The sequence below is a fragment of the Brienomyrus brachyistius genome, chromosome 18, assembly GCF_023856365.1.
Source record: "Brienomyrus brachyistius isolate T26 chromosome 18, BBRACH_0.4, whole genome shotgun sequence".
Classification (NCBI taxonomy): domain Eukaryota; kingdom Metazoa; phylum Chordata; class Actinopteri; order Osteoglossiformes; family Mormyridae; genus Brienomyrus; species Brienomyrus brachyistius.
This window is the reverse complement of record NC_064550.1, coordinates 2,580,097-2,597,945: the sequence shown is the minus strand read 5'-3', so window position 1 is coordinate 2,597,945 and position 17,849 is coordinate 2,580,097. Positions and strand designations below refer to the sequence as shown.

Below are 17,849 nucleotides of genomic sequence, written 5' to 3'. Positions count from 1 at the left end.
ATAGGAAAAGAAAGAGTGGGTTTGCTTGCTAAAATCAAGCTGTGGACTGTCATCGAGGTCAAAGCCATCAGTGAGTCAGAGCTCCACGCCGGACTGTGTAGGGTGGCAGACTGAAGTCTGCACTCAGGGTGTTAAAGTTCATAAGTTACATCCATGATGTCAGCCCTCCATGGAACTGAACCTGGACTCCAGCTCAGATGGTGCCAACCCTGGGCACCATCCGGATGTATAGGAAGGAAGGCAGAGAGCATGGGTGGTCAGAACATGCACTGACATATTTATGGACAAGCATAGTAGATAAAAATGCATGTATAGCAGCACCAGCAGCCATAGATGCAGTGTGTTATGTGTTAAGTTGCAGGTAAGCTAGACTGAAGTAATAGAGACCAATTCGACATCCTGAACATACGCTGGCAAACCGTTCCACAATATAGGGGCCCTGTAGCAGAATACTTTACCACCAACTATCACTTTATTTACAAACGGAACAACAAGGAAACCTACATTCTGTGATCTGAGTGAAAAATATGGCTTGTAAACTTGAAGTAATTCTGTTAGGTAGGCAGGTGTTAGGCCTTGAAACATCTTATATGTAAGTAGGAGAACTTTGAAGGCAGTGCAGGAAAGTAAGAGCAGGGGTTATGTGTTCAAACTTCCTGCTCCTGGTGACAATTCGAGCTGCTGCACCTTGAATACGCTGCAAGGTATTTAGTGTGCAGTGTGTTCTGCCAGATAACAGAGCATTACTGTAGTCTAACCCACTGTATACAAAGGCATGTATCGATACCTCAGTGTCTTGAATAGTAAGAAATCGTTGCAGTCTGGTGATTTGGCGTAGCTATATGAAGCACGCTTTTGATACTGCATTTACATGTGATTTAAATAAGAGGCTTGTATCTAAGATGACACCTAGGTTACGGGCTGAGCTGGTGAGGAAAAGTTCAGCCCCTCTAAGCGGAGTGCAGAGATAATAGCACTGCTATCTGCCTCAGAACAACAGAAGCTCAGTTTTCTGAGCATTTAGTAATAAAAAGTTTTCAGTCATCCGGGTCTTTACTTCACTAAAGCAATTAGCTAAAGTGACAATAGATGCAGTGCCATTAGGTGAAACTGAAATATATATTTGGTTGTCAATTAGCATTATGCGATACTTAGCATTATTTTTTTCTCAGTAAGTTACCTAATGGCAGTAAGTAGGGAGAAAGTCATAAAGGATTAAGCACTGATCTCTTTGGCACTCCCTATTTCACCAGAGGACATCCATCCATTTTCTAAACCACTTACCCTTCTGGGTCAAGGGGGGTCCAGAGCCTATCCCAGAAGCTATGGACACAAGGCAGGGAACAACCCAGGATGGGGGGCCAGCCCATCGCAGGGCACACTCACACATCAGCATGTTTTTGGACTGTGGGGGGAAACCGGAGTACCCGGAGAAAACCCCACAACGACATTGCCTCCATCATACATAGCGGCTGCTTTGCCTAACTCACAAGGATAAGGATAGCCTTTAGGATTTATTTCTCTGTCATATTTTTAAAACTAAACTTTAATTTTATCTCAATAGCTTTCTTATCATAAATTATGTGGCATAAAAAGCCATTCAATTACTTGTATTCACCTTAGGTTACATTGTTGCCACAACCATAAACAGGATGGGTAGCACAAGATCCAGTACCATTAGCATGCTAACAAAACGTCCATGCTTACCAGCTAACGAAGATCAGTCCTGTTATCGACGGAAACAAACACATGGAAACTCCAGGTATTTTGGCATTATTACTACCATTGACAGTGATCTACACAGGCTGGTGCCGTGAAGATTCTTCTCACTAAGATCCACTCTTGAGATGCTATATAACTATTGTAGGCGGCACTTACTAGTTAAAACATTAGCTAGTTGCTGTTTCCTACAGTTTTTCAGATGCCAAACGATCGTTTGCCTTTGTCACAAACATATGCTGCTGATGCAGCGAACAACAGCTACCCAACCATGACAAACGTGGCAAAAGAGCACAGACAGTCCACACGGAGTGTCACGCACCAGACGTGAAACTATGCACCAGCAGGGTGGATGTCGGCTTCTGCTTGGTGTGGATGGTGCACCGTGACACCATGTGCAATATACAGATTCGCATACTATTCGTATACTATTATATTATTCAATTAATTCCACAAAGGTAAATTTAACAGATACTTCAATTTTGAAATTTTGCCTTTAAGCGTTAAAATGTGTTGGTGCAGTGATTACTACTGTTTGCAGTCTCACACTGCTGGGACTAGGGTTCCAGTCCCTATGTGTGCAGAATTTGCATGTTCTCACTGTGCCATTGCGGGGTTTTCTCTCCTAACTCCCCCCCCCACCCCCATGGCCCTGAACCAGACAAGTGGCTACAGAAATTTGAAGAATGGGTTAAAAAAAAAATCAATTAATTGATTGGTTGTTGTATTGCTGGATGTCAATATATATCCATCTGTTTCTCTTTATGGTTATCATACTTTTAAAAATGACTGTGTCGGGGTCAGCTCCCGTTGTTCCACTCTGTGTCCCTTCCCTGTTTGGCCAGCAGGTGTTGCCGGTCATCCCGTCCCTCCTGTTGTCAGTCTTTGTGTTTCCTCCTTCTTCATTTCAGCCACTTGGCTCAACTCATTGACAGTGCAGCTGTCCCTGAACCCCACTGTCTTCTGTTTGAATCCTACCTCCTCTGTTTTTGTATTTTGTTCCCTAGTGCTTCATTTATATGAGTTTTCTTGTTCCTGTGTCTTGTGCCTGCCCTTGTGTGTGTACCTGACTGCTCGTTGCCCTGCCCCCTCCCAGACTGGTTAATTGTCTATCTCACTCCAACTGTGTCGTTACCCGGTTTAGTTTTTGTATTTAAGTTCCTGGTCCTGTTCTGTGACTGTTGGATGTATGATAGTTGAATGTTCTGTTGTTTGTAATCTGCCTGCCTCTCGTTGCCCTAATCTGTTAGTATTTAGTCTTTGTTTATTCCCCTTTTAGTTTTGCCCCCTCATGGTGCTTTTTCTTCTGTAGCGTTCCTAGTGTTTTCAGTTTGTCAGTAAACCCCTGTTTCCCTGCAAGCCGCAAGCGGGTCGTCCACATTTCTGCCTGCATCATGCTTCGGCCTCGCACCAGATCCACCCGAGTCCGTGCCAGACTGATTATGCTTCCCTAGTTCCCTACTTTCCTGGTGTGTGCACCAGGGGTCTGACGTTGGAAAAAAACATCCCTGATGAGGTTTTATGTTTTCTTTAGAGCTTCATAGATTCCAATCCAAATAAGGAAGAAAAAAAAAAACTAATGCTTACAAATGCTAGCAGGCACCGAGTCTCTGCTTCCCACTGAAAAACATATCATATTACCACAAGAAGGCAAAAGATGCTGACACTTCCTCTTTCATAAGTATACTCTGTCTTTCTTCTAGTTGGCAGGGATCCCAAGAAACCAACAATAATCTTCCTCTTTGAACGATTTCTCTTTTGAATGTTTCTTAGCTGAAACTAAAGAAGACTTGGCATGTAGAGCAGCCCTGCACAGCAGGTTCGGTGTTGTGTTATACACAGTATTAGCATTGGTTTTTTTTATCTTTGCCCTGACCCTAGTGTTGCACTTCAGCTGTCACTGAGCATTGGTGATGTTTGATGAAAGCGCATGACTGTATCTTTGACTCTTCAGACAGCCATTTCAATGAAAATGCAAAAATTAAAAACAATAGTATATGCAGCCCACAGAAAGTCAACTCTTCGGATATATTTAACTGTAAGATTATACGCCACCAATGAAGAAAGATGATTATTGCTCAGGAGGCATCTCCCATCACCAGTGAACTGCACTGCACAGGTCCCTGATCGGCCACTTTGTAGCAGTGAGCCAAGATATCCTATTTGGTAATTCCTCCCTTAGCAGAACGGTGCCAATTTGTTTCACTGCCAAAGGCTCCTGGTCACAATTGGCAAATGACATGAAACAACTGAGATCACAACCATGATCTCAGCTGTTGAGCCCAAGGCCAAACTGCACAGGAAGCCTCTTTCAGGGAAACTGACAAATGGTGTTATGAAATAAACCAGGCAATTTACATAATCTGGACACCTGGATGCTTTCTTGGAAAGGACTTTTCCACCTATTTATTTGACTTTCTTCAAAGGTTTGCCTCTTGAATTTGACACCGTGCGATGAAGGACCCTGCCTTCATTCCCTTTCCTTTACAAAGTCTCACCTCCATTTTGAATTAAAAAAAAATAAAAAATCACATATGTATCTCCCCTGCAGTGATTTACAGTTTCATGCAATTGGGGCCAAGTGAGAGAACACAGCAGCGGAGCACTAATCTAATGAGGCTTCACCACAAGGCCCAGCATGGAGGCCAACATGTGCAGCCAAACCACTGATTCATCTCAATTGACAATCAGCTGATTTCAGTTACACCACGTTACTGAGGATGATGCAGACGAAAGCTCCCCATATCAGAACCGTTAGGCACACCCATGCCTTCGGTTCAATAATGCCGGTGATTATACTCATCCCCAGTGTCACTCTGCCCTTTCTGTGTGAATTTAGACTGCTTGTTGTTTTCTGTTGCCGGTTGGAACATTCCATATGTATTCCGGATTCTAAAGTTTCTTGACATGAGCGATTAGAATTTGAACGGAAAACGTACTGTCAGTATATGATAATTCATATGCTTTCTCTATTCGAATTCTATGCAAATTCAGAAGGGATACTTGATGTCACATTTTATCCGAAGATAGGTAAGCGAAAGGAAAAAAAAAGGGAAAAATAGGGGGTAAATAAGGAATCTTCTTCAGATTTCTGCAGTTGTTATGAGTACAGAATAAGCATTTTCCCATTTCAAAAAACAAAAGAGAAATCAATACACCGAGTTTGCTCAGAGTGAAAATTTATTGTAAAGGTTGACAGAAAGTATACTATAATTTCCAGGTATATTTAATATACATTTCTATGATGGCATTATATATGATTATATTTGTAGATATTTTTAACATTTTATCGCTTCACTTTCCCCACATATTTATATCTCTTCAAAAAAAAAACTGAGTCCCATTATATTCATACACACTAGTTACTGGTGCTGCTATTGAGAACTCATAGCGCGCCCCTTGGCTCTATTAATGGTGCAAATTATGTCTTCAATTCTGTGTAGTACCCAGCAGTAGATCTCCACAGGTCTTGGCAATCTGGTCTCAATATCTGTTCTTCTTTGTGAACAACGTCAAGGAGCCACCACTGAGAGCCCCGACCTGCTGCTCCTGGTCTAAACTGCCACAGATATACATTTCCTCCCTACAGAGTCGGTGTTTCAGCGTTTAGTGTGACGAGGTTTGCGTCATGCTTTGCAAGTGAGCTAAACAGCACAGTATAGCAAACGGATCCAGTTCCTCGCAAATTTTGCAGGGTTGAGAGCTTTCAAAAGCACTCCCTGATTATTTAAACGTGTATATCCTTATAGTAATGCATGCATCTGCTCTGTATGACTGTGCCTCTGAGAATGTGGCTATTTGCACACGCATTAAATGTCCAGATATCTATGTAAAAGATATTAGGTGTGACAGGTGCTTCTTGAAGCATTTTTAGAGACCTCCACAACACCACATGTCCAGCGTTCCATGCTGAGAATCTGCATCATTCAATGATACACTTGTCAAATCATCTTATCCAATTTTATAACGTGGATGCATGCAACTGTGTCAATTAAAGGCATGTTATACTGAAGGATTTCCTATACGGAAGGAGAAGGCAAGAAAATGAATGTAAGGTAGAGGTCAATGAATAACTATATGGAGACTGAATCCCCAATTCTCCAGGGTGACTGTAGGCTAATTAATAATTAATGCCAGAACCAGTGTGTTTGAAATGCAGATGTGATAACTGCGGGCTTGACACAGCGGTTCAGAGGAAGCAGATTTGCAAGCTACAGGGAATTGGCGCTCCCCAGTTAACGGGCTATGGCACCAGACCTGGGTGCAATGCAGGGCCGATGGTTTACATTAGATTCTCTTCAGCTGCTAATTACCTGAACACACTTTGAAGTTCCTTCCTCTTCAGAACTGGTGGAATGAGTAGTTGGTTCAGTCGAGGGACTTGGGGAGATGATCAAATGGATACACTGAATGGACAGATAAAGAATACGAGAGAAAGGAAGAAAAGGAAAGAGAGGGGGAGGTGGATCTTTGGGTGTGGAATCAGACACAGGGTCTAACGACACATAGAAATATTTTCTTAGATTTTTGCCCTTGAAATTCACATAGCCTTACATTTATGAATTTGTGAACTGGTCTTTCTAAAATATCCCTTAAAGCACATAACGATAAACCACACAAATAAGAATTACTTTATACCACAACTAATATTCATATTGCTGCATTGTACATCAAAAGAGAAATCATAAAAATCTTACTTTGCTATAAATTGTTCACAACTACAGAGGCATGTACAGTATGGTTAAAGATTTCTACTTGTAACATGAAGGTCACTATAGTTGTATAAATGTATATAAGGACATAGGAAATGTACCATCCGCCATATATAAGTCTGCATTTCAGCTGAGCAGCACTGCAATGCTGCTTACACAGGATAATGCACACTGAATGTTTTTATAACTATTTATACAGGAACATGAAAAGACCTACAGACGTTCTTAGATTTAATAACGCCCACCAACTATCAAGAATTCCAAGAGAACGTATTGTCACTAAAACATCATTTTTAGCTGATAACCATTGAATTTCTCCAAAGTATGTTACATCAGAACATGACTTAATGTATACTGTGTCGTATGCCTTGGGTTGAGTCTGGCTGCTCTATGGACACTGGACAACGACTGGCCTTCATTCTGACCCCAACAATTATCACAGTCACATCAAGCATTCAGCCACTCCCAGCCAGATCCTATTCCAAAAAGTGTGTGTGTGTGTGTGTAAAATTATAATATAATCAAAACCATTAATGTTTTCAGTCAATTAAATTAGTTGATTCGGATTTAAAATTGGAAATCTGTAACGATGCCAGATGCAGTTGGCAAATTAATGTATGCAACAGAATTTTACAGTCGTACATAGAATGGTTTTGGTCGACAGATTTTTAATTTCAACAAAACTGTCAGGTGTTTATTAAGCAAACGTAACAGAATCGCACTGAAATGTTTAAGGCTCCAAAATCACACTGCGAAGCAGTGCAGTCTAACATTCGTGCTGGACTGATGCTACATTGTGTTTTGATTTGGCTTCACCTGCCTCTTTTCAGGAATTGACCCTAAACATGAATGTACATTCAGTCGTCTTTAAGACCTTCGCAGCAAAATCTACAAGTTTGACGTGATTCAATTTTCCTGATTTTTATGTTGCTTTAATTTAACGTTAATGTAACGCAGCTTCAAAATGTGTCGCATTTTCAAATGTACTTTAAACACCTGCTTCGTTCCCCTCTTCTCCCCCTATACCTTCATGGTTCAGTCGACTGTATTCTGTGCATCAGTTCTTTGTATTGTTGAACACAATTTTTTGTCACAAGGCTCCTCTGCACTTTGCTTTCTAACATGGGTGTGAAAGACGTGTAAAGCTGTACGCTAAAGTGGTGATGGTGTGTCGCGCTATTTATAAAGCTCATTGCATGTGTGGCCAGAATGAAGTACTATCAATGTTACAACTGTTCTAAAATGCTAAGTATTTTATTTTTTATTTTTATAGTGCAATGTTTTTTTGTATTATGTGGTTCTGCAGCCCAATGGTGGAGAATGAATTGTCCGGGTGAACTGAAGGGCTATAACTAGGAACAACCGAGGTAAACGGGAATTTCACTGCAGCCGAATGGCTTTTGGGAAACGCAATTGGTAGCCACAAATATTAGTTTTACAACTACTACTAGGCTATTACTGCCGCTATTAGTCTAGTAGAAGTAGTAGGCCTGGTAGTATTCGAAGCAGTAGTATTTTAAAACCTGTTTTCCCCTTGAAAATTAATAAATCAGCAAATTATATTTTTAATAAGTATATAAGTAATATATAACTAGTATATAACTGTCCCGTGCCTGCATTTTATCTTGATTACTGGTGGCTTTTTATTACTTCAAACATATTAATATATATTTTACACATTATTCAGAATGATTAAACGAGCTATAATATAAATCATTAAAGCGTTTTCCGTCGTAAAATAATTTGTCAGTTTTGGTCTATATTTGAATAAGAAATATCTACTGCATATGATTTTTCGAGGCCAATTTGACGTACTCCACTCTATACTTTTCTTTTTAATTCTACCTACATTTATAAGTACTCTAACGGAACTATTTTAAGAAATAAAGCAAGGTTGTCTACTACGTATATTTTCCGCATTGTTAATATTCAAATTATTATGCTATATTAAAATGATATACACCTATTAAAGAAGCACTTTCATAACGCTGAACCCTTTTTGCTGAGTGACGGCTATTTCGCATATTCATGTACGTTTTACGTGCGCTGAGCAGAGCGCTTCTTATTCGACCTGTAATACAGTAGTAAATTAATACTTGCAGTATTAGCCTGCGTTCATATTTGTTCAAACTATGCAGTAGCATAAACAAAATTCGCCACACTGTACTGAGTGAGCGGTGTTAATTGTCTTTAACTAGGCTATTTTCGAAAGACCTAAAAATGCATTTTGTATTAGGGAATTTCCTCCATTATAATAAAGTGTGCGAAAATATATATGACAACACGGAAAAGTATGAAGACACTCGCTCTCAGAATAGAATCGTTTGTCAAATCACTATTACCGTCCTTAAAACAACAATATAATAGCCTAAGTTCCATGGAAGGATTGCCATGACCTATCTCTTTCGTTCAAGAAATATACATGGAACGACAGAGAACAGCTTAGCTACCATAAATGTAAAATAACAGCGAAATACTTTCTAGCGCTATAGGGGAACGGACTGAACACGGCGATTAAGATGACTCCGGTGATAATGATGACGATAAAGTGCCGACAAGATTTTATCCAGCGCAACCGCAGGAAAGTTTACGCTGAGATGTTTAGATTTTTTTTTCTTTATTATTGTATGTACCAACATTTTGTTTTGGAATATGTCTTGAAGCGCGTGCCAATATACATTACATTGTTGTGCATATATTCAACTCTGCAATAATCCGGGCTATAGCCCCGAGTGATCGGATTTAACGGCGCCCATGCAACTCTGTATACCTGCACCAATCGTATTTAGAATGTTTACATGATAATCTGCAATTTACAATGATCTTCGAAAAGAAAGCTGATGTTTTTGTTTTTAAGTGTATAATTCAACTCACTGTTACCTATGTATACAACGAATCATCTGCCTTTCTACTACATACATTTGTTTAATTTGCTAATATTTCTAATAAATATTTATAATTAACTTATATAATTTATAATTATAGTTAATAATATAATTAACGTATTAATGCTAGGCCTAATATATCCTGAAAAGGTTAGTTCTTGTGTGTCTGTTAGTTTTTTGCATATATTCTTACTCTCCTAAGTTATTCTTATGAAAATGTACAATGGCAAAATAATGTACTATTATAAAAATATATAAAATATGAGTTGGATTAAAATAATGAGTCTGCTATGGACAGTATAAAATAAAAATGAGATCATCCCATTCAGTGTGTCCCACGAGTTTGTGCTCTATGCTGCCTGCTGTAGGCTTCAGCCCCTCCCAAGAACCTGCCCTGGATGGATGGATGGATGGATGGAAGAATACAAGATAAAATCACACATCCCAATACTACTGGAAAGGCTGGGATATAAAAGCTGCGTTTTATGATGCCGGGTTTGCCCACTGGGGGACTGCTACCCATTGATTTTGTTCTGCCATCCAGGCCTGACTGTTTGCCATTCATTGTTTAATGAATTCCTTAAACCATTGTTTCAATAGCAAACAGTGTTTTGAATTTTTATTTCTTTTGGATATAATGATCTTTTATCTTTTAAAATATTTCAGCTTCTAACATACTTTTTTTGTGCAACTAGTGTATATGCAACTGGAAACGCTGTTTTTTTCCCCAGTTAACTCAGGCCATCCTAAAACGCTTTTGTTCACGCCTATTGAAATGTACGTTCTACGGTAACTTGTGTGTCTTATTTTTTTCACATTTTTTGCCTTCATAATACTCAAGGTATAAGTCTTAGTAAAGAAAGGCTTACAAGTGCGGGCGCTGGGTTTTAATACTGGGAAGGCCGACGCCTGTAAGCAAAACTTTTATACTCAGTTTCTTGCTGTATTTAACACACCAGCTCAGTCCTCAGGCTTCCACCCAGTCACGAAACACGTCTAAAGCAGCGCGTGAATTTTAGATACAGATAATATTTACAGTTCATTAAAATGAACAGTCTCTTTATTAGAGTGTTTGTTTCATTAAAGTATTATTTATTATGCTTTGTGATAGGCCTAAATCACCCATCCCTCCATCTTCTAAGCGCTTAACCTGGTCACGTGAATGTATATACATTAATATCGGTTATTTGTGCTTTGCTGGTACTTAAAGGGGAAGTTCAAATAATGCAATTATAATGTTTAAATTACAATAAATTACCTTGAGCCTTTGTATAATAATCACAATCATTTGAGCTTTCGCGTTGATTCTTTTAATACTATATAGACACACAGACAAACATATGTGTGTGTGCGTTTGTAAGTACTCGCTATCAGAGTAATGTGAATAATCTGTGCAAGCAAATAACACACGAAAAGTAGAGTTCTTCTTAGTATCCTATGTACAACAATGTTCTAATTTACAAATTAAGATTGCGCCGCGAGGTTTCACCTTATCGGTGGTAATTTTATATCTTGCCCAGCTCCAGAAGTTGAGGTTAGTTGTAACAGTAACGCAAGATACTCTTCATATTATTTTCTTTGGTGTGCAGTCAGCGGCTTCCTTTTGAATGAGTGGCCTTACTGGGCCCGGTACTGGGATTTGCTGGCCGCGGCAGACTTTTATTACGTTCTCCATGGAAACCCGGATCGTGGGGAAAAAATGTGGAGCCTGAATAATGAGAATCACCACAAGGAACGGCTTGAGAGCAGCATCTGTTACACTTGGAAACTTAGCCTATCGAGAGAACGACAGCAGGAACCCCCCACTGCATCTACTTACACTTACTGGCTGTTTATGTGCTATTTACTGGTTGTATATAACTTAATATAAATAACATTTTTCAGTACAAAATTCTTGTCAATAAACACGCTTATATGAAATAACTTTAACATAGGAATAAAAACTGAAAATAAACAAACCACTCCCCAAGAGCTTCGAATCTATTAAATAAACTGCGCGCCACAAAAAAAAATGTTTGTAAAAGGAGACGTATATATGTATAACGATAAATACGGCGTACATTTTGAATCAAATAGTTCCTAAATATGCGAAATGATTTTTTTACACTCTGTTGTATGTATCTACTAAAAGATATTTGGATAAACAAACGAGCGATGCAAAATAAGTTTTTACCATTACAGTAGGCTATATTCCGCTTAACTACACTTTACTAAATTCTTGGGAAAGAAAAATAAAACGTTCGTTGTCATTGAATTCATAGCTGTTAAGCGATTAAAATTTAAGCTCCCTACTTTTCAGTTGTCCGTCCAGTTTGCGTCAGAGGGCACTGACTCAGTGTTAAGGCAGTCAGCTACGATTTCTTTAGGTTTTGATAGCAAACTCACCTGTTCTGGTGTGAGCTTCTGCACAATTTCCCCGTGTTCAATGAGAAATGACGCTCTTTGATGGCTGGTGGCTGGTAGCCTTCTCTTATTTATGCTAAATCTATGAAAATATATGCAAATTTAAATCAAAGCTTAAACTATGTGAGCTCTTGTAACATATTTGATAGAATTTAAAACCAATAAAAATACTCGGTTGTAGAATTATAAAGGGAAATATAATCACGTACGAAAGTAATGGCAGTATGCAGTAGAGGAAATTTTAAATTTGAAAGCACAGTTATTACCACTTTGAAAATGTTTACATTATACTAATAGTTCACTTTACATTTGTATATGCATTGTTTCTGTTTACATCTATATTAATTAAAATCCCAGTTGAATAATTGCTATTCCTCCACGTGTTTGAAGTTTTTAAAACGGTTTCCTCTTTAAAAAAATCAATAATTAGTAGTTTTTAAAACAAATAATTACACACAACGAGAGACGTACAATAAAAAAGTCTTGTTATATGACTGAAGTGAAGCATCTGAATTTATGTCTGTTACACAGTTTTAAAGGACGCAGCCTATGAAGTAAGTCGCTTCGTGTTTTGTGTCAGTGTAGCTGTTTTATCTCCAGTAAGACCCATGTCCAGGGGGTGGGGATGGGGAGGGGGGGGGGAGGAGCAGGGTCGCTTAGCTATTGGTTTCGACGGGATCAAGTTTTCTTTCGATTGGTACAGAGAACCGTCAATTATAAACTGGCTGCTGCTGCTGATTTGGCTCCCTAAGCAGAGACATGTCAAAGGCTGAAGCTGTTCCATTTGCAACATTTTTACTACAACATCAAGCATGGCCACAGCTGCCTCGAATCCCTACAGCATTATCAGTTCGATGGTTCAGGCAGACTCTTCGGTCATGCAACAAGGGAATCCTTTTAGGAATCACCAGAAACTTCTACAAAGCGACTACCTCCAAGGAATTCAGTGCAGTGGACATCCAATTAGCCATCAGTGGGTAAGCAGTTTATCTGAGGGACATCCGTGGTCAGCATCTCTGTCTGGCAGCCCTTTAGAGCAGCAGGACGTGAAACCGGGACGAGAGGATCTCCAACTTGGGGCAATCATTCATCACAGATCTTCTCATGTCGCCCATCACTCACCCCATTCAAATCATCCAGGTGCGTGGGGGACATCCGTGTCTCACAACTCATCTGTAAACACCGGGGGACAAGCAATTAACATTTATCCGCAGGCCGGTTTCACGGTCAATGGCATGTTGGACCACGGAGGTCTCACGCCTCCCTCGAACTCTTTGGAAAACCAGGGCTTGCATCTAGGAATAAGAGACAACCCAGATCACGCCGATATCGGGGGACACCACTGTCATGACCACTCCGATGAGGAAACACCAACCTCGGATGAATTGGAACAGTTCGCCAAACAGTTCAAACAAAGGCGGATCAAGCTTGGCTTTACGCAGGCAGATGTTGGTCTCGCTTTGGGCACTTTATATGGCAATGTCTTTTCACAGACGACCATCTGTAGGTTCGAAGCCTTGCAGCTTAGTTTTAAGAACATGTGCAAGCTGAGACCTTTATTGAACAAGTGGTTAGAAGAGGCTGACTCGTCCACTGGGAATCTCAGCAGCATTGACAAAATTGCGGCGCAGGGAAGGAAAAGAAAGAAAAGGACGTCCATAGAGGTGAGCGTGAAAGGGGTACTGGAGTCGCACTTTCTTAAATGTCCCAAGCCCGCAGCACAGGAAATCTCCTCTTTGGCTGACAGTCTGCAGTTGGAGAAAGAAGTGGTTCGTGTCTGGTTTTGCAACCGACGACAAAAGGAGAAAAGGATGACTCCTTCGGGGGATCCGCAGACTCACGAGATATATCCCCGCAAAATCAATGCGGACAGTGCAGCGTGCCGTGATCTCTGACTAAAGAGCGGGGATTTATGCCCATCAAGACTGACGACGACAAGCATGGGGCGGATTGTCTTTTATTTGTTTCCTTTGTAATTTCTGGTGGTGCGATGATGACAATGATCAAAGGCAACTATTAAAAAAAACTTACCGTTTTCTCACGTCGGGGCAACGTATCCACACAGACTGATGTTTAATCTGTTTTATAAAAGAAAAAATTTATTACCAAATTAAAATATTGATTCAAAACTTGATTTTATAAAGAGGGATCTTGACTGAAACAATTTACACGAAATTGCCCGATGGCACAGGAGAGTGTTGAATATCGGGACACACACACACACACACACACACACACACACACACACACACTTACTCATTTAAATATGAAGTTCTATTTCTTCGTAGCGACGAATAAAGCCAAATTAAATATTTGGGGGATACACGTCCTCCCTGGTTCCTGCACCCCGACTGTGCCTATTAATAACTTCCCAGCGCCTAAATATTAGGCGAAGGTGTTTCTATTTAATTACAGTATTTTTGGTACTTCGGGTTTGGCTAGATAAATGGATGGGGGGGGGGGTTACAGATAGTATTCCGTTTAGAACCAAAAATTTCAAATTTAAGTCTATCGTATTTATTATAGTTCAAAAACTTTCCTCGCTGCGACACTACAGTGAAGATTTTACAGCATTACGTGGTAAGTCACTTTATGAAACGCCTTCTTCGTAGTCAGACACCTTTCAGCTGATGTCCCAGGCGTATCGTTACACTTATTTATAAGGCATGTTTATCAGATTAACGCTGTATGTTATCAATATACGGGACAGATGTATATTTCAGCAGTGCGTCCTCTATATGGGGCCTAGCATAAACAAGCGAAGTAACACCATCCAAACTAGGTTTCTGAAATGAAATAACAAAGCTTCGAAGGCGTATTACTTGGCTAGAAATTTCTTCTTATCAATAGTTACATTTTGAATATAGTTCTGTCCTCGAGCACAATACTTTCGTGTATTTTTGGTACTAGAACAGAACCATAAGATATTTTACAATGTAACAGCATTGGGGTGCATCTCATTATTCTGCCTGAAGTTTAAAAGCCTCGTTTCTAGTATTATTGATGAATTTCTTTAATATTTTCCAATTTGCTATTGTACAGTTTTGTATAGAACCTTAAAAAATTTATTTAAAAATGCATCATAGTTTAATCATGTATTTAGTGATGTAAAATAAACACTATTTTCATTACAAACTGGATTTTAGTATTATTTCAGTAGCAAGTACTTGAATTCTTTTTCATCATTTTATGATCCATTTAGCCTAAACTTTTGTTGCAGTACTGTTGTGTGAGGGGGTCACATCCGTTCGTCGGTAATGTACCCCGGAATTATTTTTTTCCCCGAGACCTTTTCAGATATGTTTACTATTTTGAAAAGTACAATTTAACTTAAATGAAAGACTGTCAGCCTGTTTGCGTTACGGAGTCACTATAAATGTTTTGTAATCACATGCAGGGACTAGGAAGGCATTCAGTTTAGTCTTTAATAACTGCTATTATTTATTACTGCTGTACATTACATATAAGCTTATCATTTTAAGTACGATGAAACGATTTTTAGATTAAAATACGAGCTAAAATATCTTTTGAAATTTAAAAAATATAGTATATTATGTGTTGTACTCAGTTCCTCTAAGATGCATTTTATTTAGGCCAATATGTAATTTTATTATACATTAGTGGTAGCAGTAGTATTTAGTGTCGGATTTATCAGAGCCTGTGGAAAAAAAGTATTATTGTTCTGCATTGATCTGCACAAAAGTACATTATAGCAGCTGAGATCTGACCGAGTAAGCTTTGCGCGCCAAAAGTTTCAACACGTTCCTTGGTCAGATATAGTAATACGTAAATAATTATTCAATAATAATGCCTTTATTTTTATAAGGTATATTTTAGACATCTCACTATATTTATTAGACTAAACTGCAGGATTCCTTCGGTTTTACCCATTGAGTTTAATTACCAGATACAACTTTATTAGTATTCTATTCTATGAGAAGCTGAATAAGGAAATACTGAAATTTTGCATGATGCTCCGGAAAATGTAATTCCTCTTCTAAGCAGTATGCCTATACTCTGAGTTTTCCCGAAATTGACTAAATTCGATTACTGCGACCACCAATAAGCGACCACACTTTACAGGGCTGTAACTTGTGTTTCAGTGTATTAAACACAACTTTAGCATCATTCCGTGGTAGTTCGCCGGAGACACGATTTGAAATTAGGTCTAAATTTATATATTAATTATACGGCGAATACTGAGAATTGCAGAAAACGGCATGCACATGAAATACGCAGATGAATAGGATACTCAACGTAATGCTCTATATATATGTGTGTCTGTCGGTCTGTTCGTTTTTTGTTTCTTTTGTTATTAAATTGACGATAGGGTCATCACTTCAGGCCCATGGGTGGTTAGCATTTCACCTTGTGCTTTGACACTCCTTATGGCGTAGATGACATTTTAAACTGAATGTGACACACAACAGCTGTGGGTTGGTCAAGGGGAACAATAATTTAATACCCGACATAGTGCTGTATTGTCTGCCGACTTTCTTTTTCTATAGCACTGGTTTCTATTATTTCCACAATATTTTCGTAAGGAAACAATAGGGCCACCTTTGAAACAAATAACGAAAGAGAAAGCGATCCCAAACTATGACATTGAAGTAAAGGCGTTTCATCCAATTACACATAAAAGTGCAGCGCCAGACCTGTTGTTACCATACCAGTATATAACAACTGACAATCCATATAAGCTGATTTTCTGAACTATTTACATAACAGCCAAACCAGAACAGAGTACGGCAACTTTAATGACACAATCCACAGAGTTGTGATCAATATCCAAGTAATAGGGGTCAAAATCAGTCAAGTCATCGGACAACAAGTTGAAAATCCAACTAAGTAGAAGTAATACAAAAAATAGGCAGGTTTAAATACAACAATTTAATCTCAGCGTTGAGGTGGGCAGAGCACAGGAGAGTGGAGCTGGCATGGGCAAAGGGGAAGTGCTGGGCTGGTGTCAGATCTGGATGGCACAGACATCACAAACACAGTGAGATCATCAAAGAGAAGCAAGACCTAAAGGGTAAATGAAGAAGGATAATCTAGAACAGGGAGCTTTAGCAAGATCATCCTGGGGTCGATCAAAGCCAGGATCCCATTCATGCAATTTACATTTTGTTTGTCCCCAGTCACCATATAAAATTGTAAGTCTTTTCTCTTACACAGTAAATAGCCCCAGACACTAGTGCCCAAGCACCGCATGGCCCTTCCACAACTGTATTCAAGTTTTGTCTTGTTACGTGTGTTTACGGGGCAGTGACATTGAAATGGCCCACTTCTGTTCTCTTTACTGCTTTTGTTAAACCAATTTCCACTGCTGTCCACGTATAAATATGAAATTCCCTTCTTTCTTCCTAGTGTCATGTGACTCTGCTCACCATCCCACAAGGACCAAGTCCTTCACATGTGCAGACGCTCCTCTACTTACGAACTTTCAGACATACGAACGAAGAGGACTGTAAGTCCAAATTGTGTTCATTGGGCTCCTGTTTCCCATATTTTTTTTTCTGTGCGCCAATTCCGTCTAGTACGACTTCTGGCCGCTACTCCCGCCGTGCAGCAGTGTAGCATGCGTACTCCCAGCATCCTAGCTCTTTGTACTTGCGTATACCCTTAAAATGATATTGAATAACAACTTACGAACATTTCAAGTTACGAACAGCCATTTGGAACGTATCTCATTCATAAGTAGAACAGCGTCTATATTACATACTGTTAGCTAATTTAGTCTAGAGCGGAGGATTCATCCAAAAATATAAAATCAGGAGGTTTGTATAAGGACAATCCAAAAACGTAATACTATCAACTGAAGTAATGAGCCCACAAATGTAAAGGAGTTTATAGTGCAGTTTGTTTGTACTATAAAAAAATTATAATATGGTGCACTGGGTCCTTCCTTTTTACTTAATCTGATAAGGGAAAAAAAATTCAGTTCAAACGATCTGGCACAGAGACAGGTGATTGTTTCTGCTGGAAACTGTGTTGACTGCTTTGCATGCTGGGAAGTGTTTTTTTCTTTGTAATTTTACAGGAATAAAATGATAAAACAGACAGAGGTAAGTGATGCCCAAAGCGAATGTGCCCCGAGGCTCGTCCCTCCTTTGGATGTCTCTTCAGCTCT

At 39.3% G+C, this 17,849-nt stretch overlaps 1 protein-coding gene and 1 long non-coding RNA gene across 2 annotated transcripts; one reads left to right on the top strand and one right to left on the bottom strand.

The window, feature by feature from the left end:
• Positions 1-5,028: 5,028 nt before the first annotated feature.
• LOC125713060 (uncharacterized) lies at positions 5,029-12,281 on the bottom strand. The gene is made up of 4 exons (XR_007383457.1): positions 12,191-12,281; positions 11,702-11,801; positions 10,806-11,024; positions 5,029-6,125 (listed from the first exon to the last, which is right to left on the bottom strand). It is a non-coding gene; the product is annotated as an uncharacterized LOC125713060 (long non-coding RNA).
• Positions 12,282-12,516: 235 nt separating this feature from the next.
• LOC125713513 (POU domain, class 3, transcription factor 4-A-like) lies at positions 12,517-14,799 on the top strand. The gene has a single exon (XM_048984716.1). It carries the CDS (start codon positions 12,532-12,534, stop codon positions 13,612-13,614), a length of 1,083 nt encoding a protein of 360 aa, XP_048840673.1. The 5' UTR covers positions 12,517-12,531; the 3' UTR covers positions 13,615-14,799.
• The last annotated feature ends 3,050 nt before the right edge of the window (positions 14,800-17,849 follow it).

Bases quoted from the DNA above. Each gene is read 5' to 3' on its own strand.
- LOC125713513 (XM_048984716.1), top strand. From the start codon at position 12,532: ATGGCCACAGCTGCCTCGAATCCCTACAGCATTATCAGTTCGATGGTT.